At 38.2% G+C, this 20,947-nt stretch overlaps 1 protein-coding gene and 2 long non-coding RNA genes across 4 annotated transcripts in view; 1 reads left to right on the top strand and 2 right to left on the bottom strand.

Moving 5' to 3' along the window:
• The window catches only part of LOC127575888 (uncharacterized), a 31,245-nt gene extending 20,929 nt beyond the window's left edge, over positions 1 to 10,316 (bottom strand). Inside the window, exon 1 of the long non-coding RNA XR_007957145.1 lies at positions 10,256 to 10,316. This is a non-coding gene — a long non-coding RNA (uncharacterized LOC127575888). The remainder of the gene's footprint in view (positions 1 to 10,255) is intronic.
• Positions 1 to 16,577, top strand: part of LOC127575884 (PC3-like endoprotease variant B) — a 591,287-nt gene extending 574,710 nt beyond the window's left edge. For both annotated transcript variants that reach the window (XM_052026095.1, XM_052026094.1), the window contains exons 18-20: positions 6,450 to 6,619; positions 10,733 to 10,870; positions 12,714 to 16,577. In XM_052026095.1, coding sequence (XP_051882055.1) covers positions 6,450 to 6,619; positions 10,733 to 10,870; positions 12,714 to 12,779 — 374 coding nt within the window. In that variant the 3' untranslated portion in view covers positions 12,780 to 16,577. The remainder of the gene's footprint in view (positions 1 to 6,449; positions 6,620 to 10,732; positions 10,871 to 12,713) is intronic.
• The window catches only part of LOC127575887 (uncharacterized), a 46,737-nt gene continuing 41,626 nt past the window's right edge, over positions 15,837 to 20,947 (bottom strand). The window contains exons 2-3 of the long non-coding RNA XR_007957144.1: positions 18,787 to 18,884; positions 15,837 to 15,956 (exon numbers count right to left, since the gene is read on the bottom strand). This is a non-coding gene — a long non-coding RNA (uncharacterized LOC127575887). The remainder of the gene's footprint in view (positions 15,957 to 18,786; positions 18,885 to 20,947) is intronic.

The following is a 20,947-nucleotide window of genomic DNA, read 5'->3' as shown; positions in this document are numbered from 1 at the left end:
GTGAGATTTCTTCTCTTGGAAGTTTCTATTGATTTGCCTTATTTCAAACTTACATTTAGATTGTAAAGTGACTTTCAAAATCCTTCATATCTGAGATGTCAGCCCTTCTAATGGTTATTTTTGCAACAGATATTCAGGGTTCTGATTAAAGAACACATCTAATTCAACATTGCCAACAGATTAATTTGGAACCTGGCAACAGTGCAGAACAAAACACATTTCATGAACTTAGATTCACAGAGTTATAGGGAGATACAACATGGAAACAGGTTCTTTGACTTACCAAGTCCACACTGACCATCAAGTACCCATCCTACCCGAACCAATTTTATTCTCCTCACATTCCCATTAACTCCCCCCAGATTCCACCACTCATCTGCACACTAGGGCAATTTACACTGGCCGATTAACCTACCAAATTATGCATTTCACAGAAGAACAAGCATATGATTTCACCCCACTCTTCCACATATAATTCTAGCTCATATTTTCCAGCACAAACAAATGTCTATCCTAAGATTAGGGGCATAGTCTAGAATGTAGAACCAGGCAGTAAATTAAGAACTCAAGTAGACCATTTAACCCTTTAAGCCTATTCCACCTATTCAATGAGATTGTGCTTGAGCAATGATCTAATCCATGTACCCACCTCTTCCCTATGTTCCTCAATACCTTCAGTTCATAAAAATATCCTATTTTAAATTTAACAATTGCCAAACACCAGTTCTTCTTTATGGAAGAGAATTCCAAACTTCAATCGCAATTCAAAATTCATTTTCAAATGGCCCCTAACCTAAACTCCAGCAATGCAAACCTAGTTAACCTAACTTTTCATAATTTACACCTAGAAATTGAATGCATTTGTGCCTATTTGAAAATTGAATATAAAAGTCAATTTGTGCATGTTTTAACATGACAATGATAACTTTCAATGGAAGTCCTGCCCATCAGAAAATTGCACCAAGCACTTTCAAGTACAATTCACCATATCATGGCTGACATTATCCTGCATTATCTGCAAATGCGATGATAACATCTGCATGCCAGATACTCATCTCCGTCTTACCAATTGAAATTGATATAATAAGGTGCTAACTGCAACCTTAATTTCAAACGCAAAGCAGAACAAGAAGTAAACTCCACACCATGTTGATTAGTTATTCTGACTTAGGGTTGCAATTGGGAGTTTGATTTGTTAGTCTCTGCAAGTGCAATTTTGAGTTTTCAATGATATGTATACGTGTCAATTATGATGCTTACATTGATTATTAGACTTTCTAAGCCATACACAGCATGATAATACGGCAACCTCAACCTGAATAGTGAACCTATGCCTCACACTGGTGTGGAGCTGCTCACGAGATGAAGTGCAATCAGTATGGATAATCACAGGAGCTGGGATGGAGGGTAGTGTGGCTACACTCACAAAAGACACATAACCCCTCTTCCCATACTGCCATGCTGTGACTGCCATGGAGAGAACATGATGAGGCTGTGCCCCACTTCCCATGATTCTTTGTAGCAAGGATGCAGCAGCAGCTGTACTCTCTGCAGGCAACCGGCATCAGGCATGAAGTAGGGAACATTTCAATATACAAGTCAAAGTACAAATCACCTTGATTTTTTTAAAGGTCAATATTCTCAATTTTGTGATTTTTGGGAGTACTCTGATTGAGGCCATGGCACTGAATGCAACAATAGTTTAACACATCATGTAAGGGTGAAATCAAATTTCAAGGCTCAGGTACCATTCTGTTAAATCTATGCTACACTCCCTCCAAGGCCAACGTATTGTTCCTCAATTGTTGTGTGCATAACAATCCACTGTAAAAATCAACATTTTATTAGATGTGATCTAACTAAACTTTAACAGCTGTAGCATGACAAATGTCACTGATTGTGTGTATTCTGCTAGTCATGCTGTTGCTTAAACAGGTCAATAACTCGCCTTCAATTTCATTAACTTCACCTTTAGCGGACAGGCTCATTTCAAATGTCTTCATCAAATGTCTTCTGAAAGTCCATGTAAATAACATCCATGGACTATCTCCTGACTGCTGTTTTAGTTACCAAAAAGAATTTTGTTTTCAAATGTTTGTTTGATTACCAGCTCAATTAACCACATTCAGTGAAAATCTCACAAGTGGGTTGTGCACAGTACTGGTATGTGTGCTATCAGTATCAGGTTTATTATCACTGACATACATTGTGAAATTTGTTGTTTTGCGGCAGCAGTACAATGCAAGACATAAAGAAATAAGAATTACTATAAGTTACAAAAATAGATAAGTAGTGCAAAAGAGGAATAACGAGGTAGTATTCATGGGTCCATGGACCGTTCAGAAATCTGATGGTGGAGGGGAAGAAGCTGTTTCTGAAATACTGAGTGTGCAGCATTGCTATCTTAGTGTTGTGGGTCTAACCCCTGTTGCATAGCTTGCTTATATTTCTATTTTGACCTGTTTGCATGTTGATTTATTAGAAAATAGCTGGTCTTATAATTTGTATCATTGTGCCATTTCAACAACATAATGCAGAACAGAATGGAAATCACACAGGGATCTACGTGCCTTACTCACCTTCTTGAACAATGGGCTAATGAGTGGGATTTAATGAAGGTGACCCTGGGAGTGGCATTACTTTTACTCAGCAATAGAAAAGATTTTGAAGGCTGCAACTGAAGATGTGGAAGGACTGTTAATTTGTGCCAATACAGGGAAGTCCTAATGGATACAAAGCTCAGACTGTACATGTCCTTTTCAACGGCATGGCAATGGGGGTAGCGTGTACATTTGGTCTGTACTGCGCCTCCTCAATAAGAGTAAATACCAATACAGATTGAACTTGTGACATAGATGTATGTTAAAGTGAATAAAACAAATTGCCGGAAAAACTCGGCACATCAGGTAGCACTTGTGAATGCAAAAGGGAGTCAACATCTTGGGTCGAGACCTTGCACCAGGACTGAGGGTGTAGGGGGGAAATAGCCAGTATAAAGAGGGGAAGGGGTGAGGCAGGAGCTGGCAGGTGATAAGTGGAACCAGGTGGGGAGAGGGATGATGGACAAATGGAGCCAGGTGGGCGGAGGTGGAGGTAGAGACAGAGGCTGAAAGGTAATACGTGGAGACAACAAAGGGCTGCAGATTTTGGAGTCTGTTAAGTAAGGAAGGTGGTAAGTGGATGAAGTGTGTGGGTGATAGGCCGATGGAAACCAGCATTACCAGCAGCTCCCAATGTTCAAGACACTGCCAGTTCCTCACTGAAATCAAAAAGGAAGAAATAATTTCTTCATGAATACAATGCCTGGGTGCCCTCTCTGACACTGCATTGAACAGCAAATTAGCAGAAATGGTAGCAGTCTGATGTGGTCACATGGAAGGCTCCTATGACAAGAAAGTTGAAAGTCAACGTGACCTTCAACTCCATGGAGAGAGCATTCCAGACATGAGACCATAGCTGAGGGTATTCCCACAGAATGTCACATCTCTCACGATGATTTCCTTGAAAACCTGAGCCTGAACATATACTGCTGATCAGAGATGTCCACATAGGATGTAGTGTCTCTGAAGGCTGTGGGTGCAGGATCTTCCCAGATGGGCACTCTCCAACACAATAGCAGAGTATAATACAATGAGAGCCACGCATAAACCAAGATAATAACGGAAAACACTACTGGTATCGTCAAGGTGAAATTCCATTGTATGCACCAATCTAGGAGGAACATTCCTACTATATTGGAGATTTTGCCGTCATGGGCTGTATAATTCACAACCGTGCAAGTTGAAAAGAGCAGCTACTTCAAGAGGACAACCAGATCCTGGGGGAAAGGGAACAGAGCCAGAAGGGAATCAGAAGGAAGATGGCCATTGGGTGATTTCCCTGGTCAGTACCCAAAGCCCAGCAAAGTAGAGGAGGGCAGCATTGTTGGCAGAGGCTATAAAGGAGCCCCTGAAAGAGAGCCACTACCCTGAAGGAACCTACATATCATGGTCCCCGTGCAAACCAAATGTCTCTCTACACTCCAATCATCACCATCAGTATAATACACCAATAAGGAGGTGGAGAGACCAGAAGATGCATAGCAATCTCTCACATCCTGCTTTACAAGTCCACCTGCATTGATTATAACACATGAATGAACAAATCAAAGCATTAGTTACTTAAGTGGCTTGCTACAACATTCTATGACTGGGATCTCACCAAAAGAATACAGATCTTTGCATAACATATACTTTTCTGTGAACACTCAATTCTGCGGGTGTAAACAATGATCTGTAGGCCGCCATGAGAACATGAAATTCCTTTAAACACTGTTTTATCCTGAGGAAATTACGATCTCTACCCCATGCCAGGCTCTTCCTGTGGTAGCTTTGGTGAATCTCCTGACTCCCTCAATATCCAGGATCTTCTTCGTTGGACAGGCCTCATTGATCAGGACTTGAACATCCCTTTAGTTTATTGTTGGGAACTTTGGCTGCTATGGGACTGTGTATTTTACGGTTGAAGACCTTCTTTCATTCCTGTCCAGCAGAATGTGGAGCATTGCATGGACTTGGGTGAAGTTCCAATGAGGTCCTGTTTTTGTATATATTTCTGGGTATAAGCCACTCTGAAACTGTCTCAAACTTGTTTTTGACTAATTTTGCAATTTAGTTTTTACTAGAGACTTGATTTGCCAATAGAATTAAATGCAGTTATATATTAGCAGTACAATCCAATTTCTATGCAAAAAGTACACATGTGTATTTAAGTGAAATTTTCTCCATTGATTTACTGGCACAGCCAGTTAGTATTGAAATGTAAACCAGCAAGTCCAATGCTTTCTGAGCAATGTGTCTTAAACATCCATCATGGTTTACTTTATCATTCAGGATAAGAGCTGAGTTTACTTCTGTTTTCATTGAGTTTCATTGCAGAAAGGAAACACATTGTCTGGATTTCATGCACCTTAAACATAAGAATCACTTTCACATAATTATGAAATATTGACCCTAATATTTTTACCATTGGGCACGGTAATTTTGATTGGAAGATATACATTTGGTGTACCATTTCCAAACTAAAACCACATGAATTTGTCAGTGGTGCTGTGATATCTTAAATTTTGTAATTATATCATGTTGAGGTAAGGGATCTTTTTTTTTCATTTTTTGATTTTTGTAGTATTGTTACATTAGAAGCAACATAAATCTTTTCTCTCTGCTAGACTAGTGTTTTAACAACGATGTCAATGTTGCGTAACTATAAAGTTTTCTCCTTTCTATACCAGATATCCTTATTTTCTTTCCACAATGAATTGCCAATTTAAGCAGAAGATTTGCTCTGTGCTCTGGGTATAATGAAATGGTAAGCATCCTTCTGATTTCATTGCACCTGGTGCAGAGAGCAAATCTTTCCCCCATATAGCAATTTGTGCCAAATTACAGTCATTTTTTGTGCTGTGAGTATGTGCCTTTTTGAAATTGTTTTGAGACTGCCCAAACTCATCTCACAGGATGATATGGAAGAGGAGTGGTTATGTTACTGGATCAGTAATCCAGAAGTCTGGACTAATAATCCAGACAATGTGTTTATAATCCAACCAAGGTAGTTGATAATAACTTTAAAATAGTTATCTTTTAAGAGTGGTTGCAAAGCTATTTGATTATTTTGAAAATAAACCCCATATAATTTACTGATGTCAGAGTTTTGCCTAAATGTGATTCTAGTTCTACACCAATGCAATTGACTTCAACCATGGTCTGAAGAGTCCAACAAAACCATTTAATTCAGGGCTAGACAACAATTGGTGACTTGTCAGAAACATCCACGTCATTAGAGTCACAGTCATACAGCACAGAAATGGGCCATTCAGCCCATAATGTCCATCAAGTACCTATCTATACTAACCCCATTTACCAGCACTTAGTTTGTAGTTTTCTATGTCTTGGTGATTCAATGGCCCATTACTGCTGTGAGAGAACATGCCTCTACCACCCATCCATGCATTAGAATACATTAAAAAAAGAATCTTACAGCTCATAGAGGGGACGAAAAAGCTGAAACTAAGTTCCTCAATTTGGATGCAAATCACAACAAAACATTGAGTGAAAGGGTAATGTTCTTAGACATTGTACCAACTATTACCTGGCTTGCTGCATTTTGCAGAAAAAAATTAAAATGTTTCTCAAGAAAGAATTACGACAGGAGAAGCTTTTAGGTGAAGCGGTGGATCAGGGATCTCTGAGGGTCGGAAATTTAAAGGATGACGAAAAGTTGAGGAAGTGAGGTTTCTTATTTCAACCTGAAAAGTTAACTCAATTTTTCCTTTGCACAAATGCTGCCTCACCTACTACATGTTCCTAGCATCTTCTATCTTCATTTAATTTGTGAAGGTATATGAATTATATTGAGACTGATCAAAAAGAAGTGGGTTAATCCTGAAAATTATTGTGCTCTTATCTGAACAGATAAGAAAGATGTCAGAAATTTCCAGGATGAAAATGATGAAGAATTTATAAATCTCAGAGATCTAATGGAAGAAAACAAAATTGACAGACGACTAGGTGAAGCATTCTATCATGAAAATAAGAGAAAGGTGGAAGAAGATGAAATTCCTTTCACCTGGTCAGATCCACAGGTGAATATCCTTCATTTTAAAGATGTTTTAAGTTATATTGGGGCTTATTTTCTTTGAAAATTTGTGAGTCACAATGAATATTTATTTCCAAGTTTAACTGATGATACAAGACTAAACTTCAAACTTTAATAAACTTTATTTATACAGCACGGTAACAGACCCTTCTGGCCCAACAAGCCCACGCCGCCCAATTACACCCATGTTAACCTACTAACCTGTATGTCTTTGGAATGTGGGAGGAAACCAGAGCACCCGGAGGAAACCCATGCAGTCACGGGGAGAACACACAAATGCCTTACTGACAGCGGCCGGAATTGAACCCCGATTGCTGGTGCTGTAATAGCGTTACACTAACTGCTATGCTACTGCGCTGCCCTGGCTGGGATTGTGAGCAGTCAGGAGGATGTAAGGAGATTCAAGGGGTAATGGACAAGCTAAGTGAATGGTCAAGAACAGGGCAGGTGGAAAATAATGTAGAAAAATGAGAGGTCATCCACTTTGGAGCACAAAGCTGAAAATCAGAGTACTTTTTAAATGGTGAAAGATATTGATGTTCAAAGGGACCTTGTTATCCTTGTTCACAAACCACTGAGGTGAATGTGGAGATGCAGCAAGCAATTAGGAAGGCAAATGGTATATTGACATTTATTATGAGCAGTTTTGAGTACAGAAGTAAAGATGTGTTATTGCTATTGCACGGGGCTTTAATAAGACTGCACTTTGAGTCTTGTGTACCATTTTCAAGAAAAGGATGTACATATCTTGAACAAAGTGCAACTAAGATTCACTGGACTGTTTCCTGGTATGGTGGGTTTGTTGTAAACAGAGCGATTGAGTAGATTAGGCCTGCATTCTCTAGACTTTTCGATAAGGAGAGGTGATCTGTTTGAAACCTACAAGGTTGTTACAGGATTCAGCAGGGTGGATACAGAGATGCTCTTTTCCCTCGCGGAGGAATCTAGAACTGGGTTTGCATCAGTAAGCCATCTAGGACCGAGGTGAGGAGAAAGTTCTTCACTCAGGGGACTGTATATTTTGGAATCCTCAGTACTGGAGGGCTGTGGAGGCTCAGTCATTGAGTTCATTCAAAACAGATTATTAAATTTCTAGATATTAAGGTGATCAAGGGATGTGGGGATAGTGCAAGATAATAGAGCTCAGTCATGTTCTTGATGAACAGCAGAGCAGACTTAAAGGACCAGATGGCCTACTTCTCTAATTCTTACATTTTTATGTTTTTATCTGTGCAGCAAATAATTCTGATCAATGATGTGATTTCCATTATGCAATGGAGGCCTCCCCCATTAGTGAACAAATGCTTGACAAATTTTCACTATAACAAAGGTTTTTATTTAATTTGATTTGTTGCATAACAAAGGTTTCACTCTTTATAATGAAATGAGAAGAATACATTTCACATCTCCTGGACACAATTTCAGTTCATGAGATAGCGCTCCACGTGCATCAGCTTCCAAAGCCAAACAACCCTGCCCAATAAATATGGCATCTAGATGTCCAAAATCAACTTTGCCATCCATACCAGTGAAGAAAAGAAAGCCATAACACTGGGGAAGAAGCTGGATATTGTAAAAAGGGAGTAAAGAGGAGAATAGGCATCTGCTATCGCCCAGGCATATGACATGCTGGAATCAAATCAACCATTGTTACCGTTATGAAAAATAAAGAGGTGGTGTAAAGGATGACACAAATTTCAGTGACTGTTGGTTCTTGTTGTAACATCACAACAAGTAAAAATTGGATGATGTGATAGCTAAAGTACAATATAAAATAAGAGAGCATAACAAATAATAGAATTTTGTTATAAATCGAGAATAAAATTTAGGGGAGTATGGTTGTGAAGAAAATCATGAGGGTTGGAGGAAATGTGGTATGGAGTTCAAAGGGAAGATTAGAAGCTACATAATAGACATGAGCAAAGTTGATACTCATAGGACTAACAGAGTAGTGGCAGTATGGATGTTAAGTTGGTTAAGAAAAGCAACAAGTAATGGTGAATAGATTTTCAGAGTGGAGGAAAATCTATAATGCTGAACCCCAGGTTTAGAGTTATGATCACTGCTCCTTGTGGTATATATTGTTGATCTTAACTGAGGTATGTATTGGGATGATACAAAAGTGGAAAGGCAATAAACATAAGGGTCATGGCAAGCTTCAAGTGACTGAAGACTGATATGCAAGATGGACTGATACAAAGGAGAAAAAAAATTAATTCAGAGAAGTGAAACACTTCGGGAAAAAGAGTATCACATACGGTGCAGGCATAGAAGTGCCTGAGGGTTCACGATGCAAAGGTGGCAGGGAAAGCCGTTGAAAGAGAATATGAAATATTAGATTTTATAAGTAGAAACACTGACCAGAAAAGGAAGCTACACTAAACCCTTACAAACCACTGGAGTATTATGCCTTTTATAAATAATAGAGTAAAGGTATCTGTTTCCAGACCCCATATTTTAGAGGGTACAGTGAAGATCTGCCATAAAGAAACCAGGGATGAGCAACCAGTTACATGGAGAAACCTGGATTACTATCATTAGAATAGTGAAGATTAGGGGGAGATTTCAATAGTAATGTTTATATGTTTGAGTGGTTTTGTTAGAGTAAATAAGGAGAAGCAGTTTCCACTGGCAGGAGGATCTATTGGAAAACAAAACTTTATTTGGCAGAGGAACCAAAGAAAACATGATTTTTTTTTGTTGCAAATTGTTATAATCTGGATCCCATTGTCTGATGTTTTAAGGACAGAGGATATAATTGTATGCAGTTGTTGGCCCTTCTCTGAGCCCTCTAGGGCAGCATGGAGCCAGCCTAACATCTGGCAAGCTCCCATGCCAGATTCCCTTCTCCTGCTCTCAGACTCCATTCTTCTGGTGCATGGTGGAGCTGCCTCACTCGAAGCTGATCTGCTCATCCTCCATAGTTCCAGCTTCTAATGCTATATTGGATGTGATGATGACCATCATTGTTATCAAACCCATCCTCCTCCTCCCCCTCTAGTCTTCCCTCCTGCTCCTCCAATTCAGAGGGATGGTGTTCAAGGGAAGAGGGAACTGGGGGCCTCTTCTGATACACTGAGGACAGTATGCTATGCCCAAACCATAGTGAAGCAGCAGCACAGGTGGTTATGAAGTTATCTGCTTGAGATTAAATCTCTGGAGATGTAAATATCACAGTGAAAGATTGTTAGCAAGCTTACCCAGCCCACTTCTTATGGCCTCTGCTTTTATGATCCTCTCCCCATAAGGAGGAGGATAGTCTCCTCCAGCACAGTGAGGGGATTAGCTCACAAGGCACCAACACCCCTGCCCCATGTAAGTCACCTCCCACTAGTTCCTCACTGCCTTTGTCTGAATTAGAAGGACATTGAGTAAAGGAAGTGTTTAATTACTCAATCTTTTAAACCCTGACTTCTGTACGGGTGGTGGACTCGGTAGAATACCAATGATGATGTGAGGGGGTTGCAGGAGAGGGTGGAGTAGGTGGGGAGGGCAGGAGGATAACAGTTTGTGAGATGAACAGTCCATGTGAGTGTGAATGCACTGTGACTAGCCATGTGACTGTACATGTTGTTTGTGTAAGTGTGCTTGGGAGCAGTGTTTTTACTGGTGTGCAGCTCACCTTGACATCTCTTGTAAGATCAGAGCTTCTTGCAGCAGTGCTTCATACTGCAGAGATTCCCACTCTTGTAGAAGACCATTCAAGCACTTCCTGCCATGCTCCTTTTTTTAACAGGTGCTCTGATTGGTCATAGCATATGTTGCTGCTGTCTGACTGCTTTAGGGAGTGTGCCTCTAAGGGCTGAAGCCCTTTCTTGATTGCAGTGTTGTGGGCATTAACTTCCTCATTTTTTTCTCATTTGTTTACCCTGTGCTTTCAACCTTGGTTCAATCCTGTTCTGTAGGCCTTATGAGCTTTGTTTCTGCATTTAAATCTCACAATTTGAAAAATGATCAGAGTGACTTAAGTCAATGCAAGTAAAAAAAAGCTTTCTACAAACGCGATGTGTATAATTCAATCTACATCCACTTCACATTAAACATTGCAATATAAGACAATTTATTTAATTTTTTATTGTGTGGTTTTCTTCCCCAATAGTCATCTCATGATAGAAATTTATCCGCTCCAAGCTCTAACCTGGGAGAAATTCTGCTAAAATTCTGGATGTCTTACCGCAGTGATAACATGAAAATTAATTCACAAAGATCTTGGTTAGCTGGTAAATATGGTGGACAGGTGAGTTTCCATACCTTCGCTCCTTTTCCTATCCCATAATAATGGAATTTCAAAATAACAGTGATCTGCCAAACACTTGAGACATTTGCATTGCATTCACATAGCCCTCCCCTCCCAAATTACTTACACATTATCTGGATGGAAGTTAGATATGATTGCATACTTACATAATCACTAGGAAAGATAGTGATTACAAATCTAATCAAATGCATTTGAGAAATCAATTCCAAAGAAAGGTTGCAGCAGTTGTCCTGTCAAGAGAGGCTAGACAGTTTGGGTCTATAATCCTTGGAGTTGAGAAGGATGAGGGGTGACCTTATTAAAACATAAAAGATCCTAAGTGGGCTTGCTGGGGTAGATGTGGAAATCTTTTCAGTAATGAAAAAGTCATGAGCAAGGGGACAAAGCTGCAAAATAAGTGGCCGGTCATTTAAAACTGAGTTGCACAGATATTTTTTCTCTACAACATCTGAAATTCTCTGCCGCAGATGGTGTTGGCGACCAGATCATTAGGTTTATTTAATGTGGAGGTAGGTAGATATTTGAAAGACCAAGGAATTGAAGGTTACAGGTAACTGGCACAGAAGAGAAGTTGAGGCCAGTAGAGATCAGCCATGATCAGAGTCTGGTGGCCTACACCTACTACTAATTTCTTGTGTTCTTTGTAATATGCTGCAAGAATAAGTCACATAGGTACATAACCCATCTCTCTGGAATGTGATCACTTTGGAATTACAATGGTTATACACTGTTTAAATTAGCTCAGTATTTTCATAATGGAATATATTCCACGAAATAAACACATTGATATATTGTTTCGATGTTAATTTAATTAATTGCTCATTTTAAAATAGTTGCTAGATGGATTTCTATCTAAAAATGTTCATATTCTGAGAGAAATTTGGCAGTGGGTACAAGTCAATGAATGAACTTCCTTATGAGAAAAAGCTAGAGTGAACTAAGTAATAAGGAGGTGTGGATTATGATTAACATTGCATGGAACATACAGCTGCTCGCAAGAAAAATGAAGTTTTTATCTTCACTATTTCAATTTGCTGCTGATTTATTCCAACTAAAACATTTTCATGATATGTAAATGATGGGGTGGTATCAGCCAGGAGGTGTGCGCCAATTTTCCCTTTTCCTACTGGTGTTTATAGCTGCTGTTGGTTCTCCAGTATCACATGCAAGTACCTATTATCTATGTAGAATCCTGATAGCTACTCCTAGTAAATTGTGAGCAATCAAATTCAAAACTGTCTTTGCCTGACTTACATTCATTTTCAGTAGGGGTGACTGAATAGCAATCAGGAACCATAGGCAATTTTCCTTTCTCTGGTCAAAGATGTCCTTTTCACTTTAGGCATCCTTGTTCCCATGCCGTTCAAGCTGAGGTAACAGAATTCTAAGTGTCCTGGCTGATCCCTGATTCTAACTATTTACAATATTTGCCCAATTTTATTTCAGATCACCAGCATTCAGCTTTATTTCACCTTTGCTAATTGATCTGTTTAATATGTTGCATAGTGCTATTTTCTTTAAACCAAATAACTTGCTGTGGTTTCTGTTTTAAAGATTTAAAATGATAAAAGACAAATAAATATTGCAAAAATAATGCAGTAATACTTAATGCATGATAATGTGGCAATTAGTCACTGAAGTTAACATGATAGAAGTGATTCTGTTTATTTGTGGCAATTAGTCACTGAAGTTAACATGATGGAAGTGATTCTTTTTATTTGAAGAGCAGAGCTTTTTAGAGTTATGTTGGACTCCAGTCTTTGAAAAGGATCTGAAATATGCTTATCATATTTATTAACCGTAAAGTACTTTCCTGCCACAGCCGGAGGATCTCATTGAAGCTCAGTCTGAATCTGAAAGAAGCAATGTTCCAGCAGCAGAAGAGTAGAACAAGAATTGAACATCTTCATTAAAAGTTTTCTCAAGTAACAGAAAAAGCCAAAAATGGAAGATGTGAACAAAACCTGTAAGGAAAGAATTTAAGACAAGAATATTCATAATGACGCCAAATAATAGCTCTTTAAGTTGACATTCTTTGGGGTGCTGCTCTTCCAAAAAAAAATCAAAATCATATTTCATGAGGGGTGAAAAGTTGCCAGTTGCATTGCTAAACTAATGGTTTTAACCCTATGATATTTGGGAATATGGAAATCAATCGAAAAGAATATCGAGAGGAATGTATATTGCATAAAACAAACTGCTGGAGGAATTCAGTGGGTCAAGCAGCATCTGTAGAGGCAGAGAGTTGGTTGACAAGACCCAAAACATTGATGATCCCTTTGCTTCTGCAGATGCTGCTTGACATGCAGAATTCCTCCAACAATGTTTTTTTTTGCTGCAGAATCCAGCACCTGCAGTCTCATGTCTCTGTTGGACAGCATTTTGCATATTGGCAGGAGGGGTGGGGGTGGTGATTAAGTAGCTTTGCACTGGTGCTAAAGGCAAATTATTGCTCCACAGTTCCTATAGAAAGTGATAGAAGGTAATAATGAAAAGATTTCACTCACAAATCACTATTCTTTGAAACTATCTTTAAGAAACAAAGCTCATGAACTTAATATCCAATATACATCCAATAGAGTTTGGCCATCCTCCTAGCCCAAAAGACTCAATAATGGTTTCTCTTTGACTCATGTTTATTGCTTTCTTTCCGGAGTGACTATGAAAGTGAAATATTTTGCTTCCTAGAGATCATTATTAACAAAGGTTAATAACAATATCTAAGCTCTGGACTCTATAGAGGAGTATCTAATTTACTTATGTCCAAAACTATAGCTTTGAATAATGTTTCAGCTCTGCTTATTACATCTCTATCATCAGCAGGACACTAGCAGAAACTGTAAAAATGATTATTATTAATAGTTTAGTCGATTTCTCCAAAGATCCTAATGATCTTCCACTGGAGAGCCCTCAGACAAGTACGTCCAAGAAAGCACTAGATTGTGAATTCTACATAAGTGTTTATAAATTAAAATGTGATTTGCATACTGAAGCTTTCAATTGAAGATCTAACTTTGTTGGAACTTTACAGCCTGGAAGTAATAAAATAGTAATATTTCTAATCTGGGTTTATAACTCCTCCCTTATCTTTGAAGTATACATGGCCCCATTTATTGTCAGAGTTGGATAATCTGTTTCCAATTCGACTGACTCTGCTGATAATGATAATGTAACCTATGAAGTGAGATGTGATATCCATCCTGCACCTGGCAACAGGAACAATGACATCAGCTGGCTACCCCTGGTGAAAGTAATCTTACCTCCACCTGCCACATTAGACAGGACCCACCATCTCAACTAAAGTTTGGGACAGGGTTATTCATTCCACTCCCATTTCTGGAGGTAACTAAAAGAGAAAGTAATGTGTTGCCTTCAGCTTAATAAAAAGCATGAAGAAACAGATATTAAATCTGTCCCTGATCACAAGCACTAAACTCATAACATAGTAGCAGCTGTACATTGTGCTTCAGTTCCAAAATTCAGTTCCACTGAAGTCAGAAGAATTGACTTTCAGAAGAGGAATACAGAACACGGACACTACCATACTGCACATTCAGTGTTGATGGCCAAGGCTAAATTCCTAACCCAATTCATTAAAACTCCTTTAGTAATTAAACTGAATTGCATAGACTCCTCATAAATAGATTTAAATTAATCTAAAGAATAAAGCCAGAATTATCTTGCTATGAGAACTAGAAATATTATCTTCAGAATGGCATATTTGAGAATAAACTATTTAGTTTATAAAATTTGACCCTCTTCTTCAACCATTGCAGCCAAATTGAGACTTTGAATCTCATCTGGGATTTAGAACTACCAGCATAATCTGAGTAGACAAGGATTTCTGGGATAGGAAAAGTGGAATGATTATGGAAACAGATTCTGGGAGGAAGGTGAGGTCAGGGTAGGTGGGGAGTAGTCAGTCGACAGTTGTACCAGTGCTTTGCACCCTCACTTTATAAAATAAGGCCAGCAAGGTGATGCCAGCTGCCGGAGTTCTCATTATCTTATTACTGGCAGACTGAGGCTGTGCTCTACCATAGCATAAAGGCATACAGAGTCTTCATTGAGCAGATGTGAAACCAAAAAATTGTTTTGTGTCATTTAACTATCTGCTCTGAAAACAAACTAATACTTTTAAAATGATTGTGGTTTGTGAGTGGAATATTTATGATTCTGGTAATAATTAATCTTGCTTTAGAAGCCCAAAACAATAGCATTATATCTTTTTCTCAGCATTATTATCACATAAACCTTTAACTATTGCTTTAAAATTGTACACATAATGATCGTGGCCATCCAGGTTGAATTACAAAAGACCAAGTAAATTGAGTCTTAAAATATAGAAAAATAGATAATTTATAAAGACATCCTCCATTATGATTCATTATGCAGAAAGTGCTACATCAAGATTTCTTCATAATGCAATAATCTATAATTTAACACTACTGGTGGAAAATGTAACTGTCATTGGTTATTAATAAAATAGAGAGCCAAATTCTACTCTGATCATAAAATAAAACCAAAATTCTTAGGAAAGGATAGCTCTTATTGGATGCTTTCCCTAACTCACCATAAAACATTTATTTGATTTTTTTTTCTGAACATAATCCTGCTCATTTTTATTAATCATTTAATTGTAGATAATTTTAGTGTTATGCCACAATAATTTGATCCACTTATCTTTAAGTTTTGTTGGCCATGTTCTTCAATTGCACACTTAAAAGATGAAAGTAGTAATATTTTAAGGAAATTTCATAGCACAGAATCATACAGCTTTTTAAACTCCAATTAAATAAGTTACTCTATTAGAGCATGTCATGACTATTAGATCAAAAGTCAGATGTATAAAGTACATGTAATGAAAAGTTAATACCTGCATCTTCACAGAGTGAGCTTCGATCCACCAATAAAAGTAGACATTAGGGACCTTCCTCCTTGGACAATTCAGGAAACTTGTAGGAATGTCAATCTCTACCGTTCCCACAAAGTTCTACTGATTGGCTTATAATGCAGCATTGGAAGAGTTCCACCTCTCACACTTTCCATATTGCCAAAGAAGTGCCTAGGAGAAAATAAGGCTTACAAATATGCAGTATAAAGCAAAGATGAACATTAACAAGTGGTAAGTTTATGTAACTCTGCAGGAATATTACTAAATTCATTATATATTTATTACTGTTTATTTTTAGAACACACTAATTAAGTAGTTTTAATTTAGCTTTAATAGCAAGTTAGACAGGGAAACTATTTGAAGCTTTTAACTGAGTTTGGTGGGAGAGTGAAATTTTGACATTGGCTTATAGTGACTGTTTAGCTGCAATGCTTTACTTGAAAATTAATCCTTTGCAGAGACTTGTTACCTGGAAACATCTGAAAGTATTGTGAACTCAAAAGCTTTGGAACCAACAGGTGGTTTGATACTGTAATGGTGGAATAGCAGGTTTCTGTGGATAGACAAGGTGATGTACAATATTTCTCAATATAATTTGTGTATCTCATCTTCACTACCCAGTTATGAAGTCTGCTTCAAAAGTATGTCCTCCTCAATATTTGATTACTAAATGACAACTCAGGATGTCTTTCACAATAGTTATTTAATTGCATCAAGGTATTTTGGGAACCTTTAGATTTGTATCTTTTGTGATCTTTTTTCAGTTTCTTCTTTTATTTTATTTTCTGTCCAATAAAATCAATGAGCAAATGCAACCTGTGGCCTTTTATACACAAACACATTCTTATTATTATTAGAATTCAAAATACAGTATGAAAATAAAACAGCTAAAATGATATGCTATGGGTAGAATCTCACAGATACTGGTAATCGGAAATTTTAAAAAAACAGAAAATTCAGGAAATACACAACAGATCAGAGCATCAGTGGAGAAAAAAACAATCCACCTACCTGAATCTATTCATGCCGTTAAGTTTACAAGATGGCTACTCAGAGAAAGGGATATTCCCCTAAAGCGTCATTATCATTCCAGTGTGGAATCCAAGTAACAAGGCTAGAAGTATTTTTACTAAAGCCATGTCCTCAAGAAATCTCATCATGCTATGTGCTTCAAGTACATCGACTTATCTTGAGGGTCTCCAGAACAGTGATGCTTAGCCCTAGTCTCTGCAACTTCACACAATGGTAAGGATTGGAGATACAAGCCAGAGATAACACAGCCTCTTTGGACAAGGGGGATAAGGTGTGAGGTAGAGTATGCAATGTCAGTGGAGTATAGAATCCATCCATCTGACACTTGTGATGAACTTTCTTTAACTCCCATTATTCCACCAGCAAACGAGAACTTGAAACCATCATGCATACAGTTTGGCACCAGTACATCAACTTACCATTCCTTACAGTATGTTAAACTGCCACTTGCCAGTCACTGAACAAAGATGTTCCAGACCAAAATGGATGGTGTCCAGTTCTTTGCATGTCTTTGGAACTGCACTCATCAAGATGAGGAGAAGTATTCGCTCAGACTCCTAGTGTGGGTCTTGTTGATGCTGGGAAGACTTTGGGGAGTCAGGAATTGAGCAGTCACCACAGAATACGCACCCTTTGATCTATTCTTCTGACTACAGTATGTATTTATGTATCCTATCCAGTCAACATTCTGGTCAATAATGGCCTTCAGGATATTGATATTGGATATTCTATGTTGGTAATGCTATTGAGTGTCAAGGGAGGTAGTTAAGTAGCTAAGGAGGTAGTTATGGTTGAAGAAGACCATTGACTATCACTTCTGGGGCACAAGTGTTGCTCACCACCTATAAACAGAAGCCTATATGTTGTCTAGGCTGCTGCAGCTGGCCCAGACTGCTCCATTATCTGAGCGGTTAGAATTCATCTGAACACAATGCAAATATCAGCAAATGTCTCCATTTCTGACATCATGATAACAGAAAATCTTTGACAAAGCAATTAAAGATGTCTAGGCATAGGGCACTCCCCTGAGGAACTTTTGCAGCAATATGCATGTATAATAATCATTATTTAAATCTGTCACAATATATTCATGTATGTCACCCATAATGTATAATATAACGGCAGCAGACATGAAACATCTAATGTGACATGGTTAATCCGAAATAATATTCAGATATGATAATTATGATTTGCAAAAAGTGAGGCTGAAATCATAATTTATCAAGCCAGATATCTGCAATTGTCACAATGTACAAAGTACAAGTCTGAGATATTCAACATGTAAGTTATTTATGAACATGCTTAATATTATCTTTGTGTATATGGCAGTCACAACACATTTAATATGTGCTTGTGTAGGGTGGATATATGAGAGTGTTAGGAAGAGAGACATCCATAATATGTAACATTTGGGAATGTTAGATCAACCCAACTTCAGAAGAATAAATCTTGGTACAGTCAAAATAAATCTTCAATGTTTGTTCTAGCTGTAAAACTGGATTTGCCCACAGGCATGTTTAGACTTTAAACATATTCAAACACGACCTCAGCCTTGTGCCATCTTTTTATTTTCCCCGTTTTGTTTTCTTAGTTTCATAGATATCTAGGCATAAGTATTATTTACGACATGTACCAAAATCCTAACAAAACCTGAGGCCTGTAAATGAGAATGTTATTTGATCACAATTGCATGTGTCTTGCAGAGTACATTAATCTCTCCCCATAATATAAGGCCATTCTATTTACATAATTTGACAGACTGTAATGCTTGAAGCATTTGAAGTGCCTCAGGCAATTAGGGATCAGAATATCAGGTGCCACTAGGCCAGGATAGGCCTGTTGATTGCTCCCAGCATTTTTTCTGGACTACTCTCACTGGGGACTTAGGTTTCTCTTCACAATTTAACTACTGAAGCCAAAAAAAGGAACAAGTAAAGCATGTTAGTCATATTATATGAATACTTCCTACCTTACATCACTTTTGGTGCCTATATAAGCCATTTCTCTGTGGGCAACTGCAGTGGATGGCAGGTGCATCAGATGCAGAGTTGTTCCTAGGTCTCAACACTGGAGGATACAGAACAAGAACAGATTTGTGTCTCACCATTCAATTAGTTTACAGCTAATCTGCACTTTAAGTCTACCTACCACTTTGTTTATGTAACCCAAACCATTCTTGCTAAACAAAGATGAATCAACAAATGGTCAGTGGGCACTGACCATGAAGTTAACAGTCACAATGCATCATTGAATTGATCTAGCAACTTATCTTTAATTGTACATAAACCAACTCTTTGTTATTATAAAAAAGCTGTTACTTACATTTTCCCAGAAGATATTTTCAGTTCTGCTGCCTATTCACCATATCCACACCAATTCTAAATGTAGTTGCTGAATACTCATGCCCTTTAAACTCAACCTCCATTGTACTGATTGATTTTTGAAATGTGGTATGTGTGTATATAAAAAAGATCAGAAACTCCCAAACTTTAAAACAGTAATTCAATGAACATGAGTAATAAGTGAAACATCTTTAATAAAATAATATATGATGGACACTGGTTATTATTGCAAACTAACCTAGATTAATGATATGCTACCTTCCCAAGTCTGAATATGTAAGTAAATTTGTACTTCACATAGTCAAAATACACCAAGCCAATTCTGCTCTTTGGTTAGTATAATAGCATTGATTAAATATGAATGCGGGTGCAATGAATTGAAATATCCTGACTAACTTGGACTGAATTTGTTAATAAGCATGTTATATATGTCCCATGAAAATAAACACACAACCTTAATGCCAGTAATACATGGGCAATGTCAAAACATGAAACAGGGAATTGAGCACACTCCAAACAATTGAATTCATCTGGTGACTATGTTGGTTTACTTCACATTTTCAAGTAACCTCACTGAGGGTGAAATTCGTGCACAATAATTGAAGTATAGGTCCTCCCCTGGTTATGGCAGGGTTCCATTCCTCCAAACTGTTCATAATCTGGACAGTTCACAAGTCAGAAATGTGGCTACAAACCAAGTTCCTAGACAGCGAAAGATGCCTGCAGCCCCACAATAGCCGGCAACTCCATCCTGCCGGTCTCCCAAATGCTTGCTCATATGTACACACTGTACATAAGTTGGACGTTCATAACCCGAGAAGAACCTATACGTCAATGCTCAGGAACACAAGTTACCCCACATCCAAGTTCTGCTCTGATTCAGCATCAAATCAACCGGCAGAGCAAAGATTCTCTTGACCTAACATTATAAGTTAGCCTCAGAATAGCCCTCCTTGTGGGAGACATTTTAAGTTCCTACTCTATCTTGGTGGAATGTCTGACTGAGGCTTTTGGTCTACAGTTTTACATCATTACTTTATATCCATATTGATGTAAGTTGGGGGAAGATTCTGGAAACAGGGTTTCATGTAGTGTCAGGAGATCACATGCTCATTGCCTGAATCCCTTTTTAACTCAATATTTAACTGTGGAAAATGCAGAGCAGAGTCCAGGTAATGTTCCAGTACAAGGGAGGAAATGTAACTGATGGAACAAGTGCTGATACACAAGTCCTGATGTAGGACTTCAACCCAAAGTGTCAACAGTTCCATTCCTCCCACAGATGCTCCTCCAACAGATTGTTAAGTGCTGATAGAAGATACTTTAACAACCCTTTATGGAAAATGGGCCAAAACTCTTGCAGCTGCACAATGCTAAATTTTAACTTCCCAACTCTCAGGGAACAATAAGGCCACAAAACCTAAATGTTTTTTCAGCATATTTGCTGGGCCACTTTAATGCAGCCACACTGTTAATGTTATTGGAGCAGATCATCTGCTTCTATTATACCAGGATTACATACACTTCTCTTCAGAAATCTGCTGCTGGTGTGGTGAGGTCAGTAGTCGCATCTTCTGCCCTGCCACCTGTGCTGTCAGCTGCCCTTGTATCAGTCAGCTCCACAACAGGCTGGGAAGTTTGCATACTGAGCCTGCATCAGGTTAAATCTGGCACAAGTAGAGTAGCTCTGTCAAATGATACGACAAACAGGCTACTGGCAGAAAAGTAGGTTGAACACTTGTTATTTAATTAAGTGATTTCCATTGTCTTTAAGTGCATGTGTGTTGT

The sequence above is a fragment of the Pristis pectinata genome, chromosome 11 (assembly GCF_009764475.1).
Source record: "Pristis pectinata isolate sPriPec2 chromosome 11, sPriPec2.1.pri, whole genome shotgun sequence".
Classification (NCBI taxonomy): domain Eukaryota; kingdom Metazoa; phylum Chordata; class Chondrichthyes; order Rhinopristiformes; family Pristidae; genus Pristis; species Pristis pectinata.
Note: the sequence above shows the minus strand (reverse complement) of the source record. Positions and strands in the feature narration are given on the sequence as shown.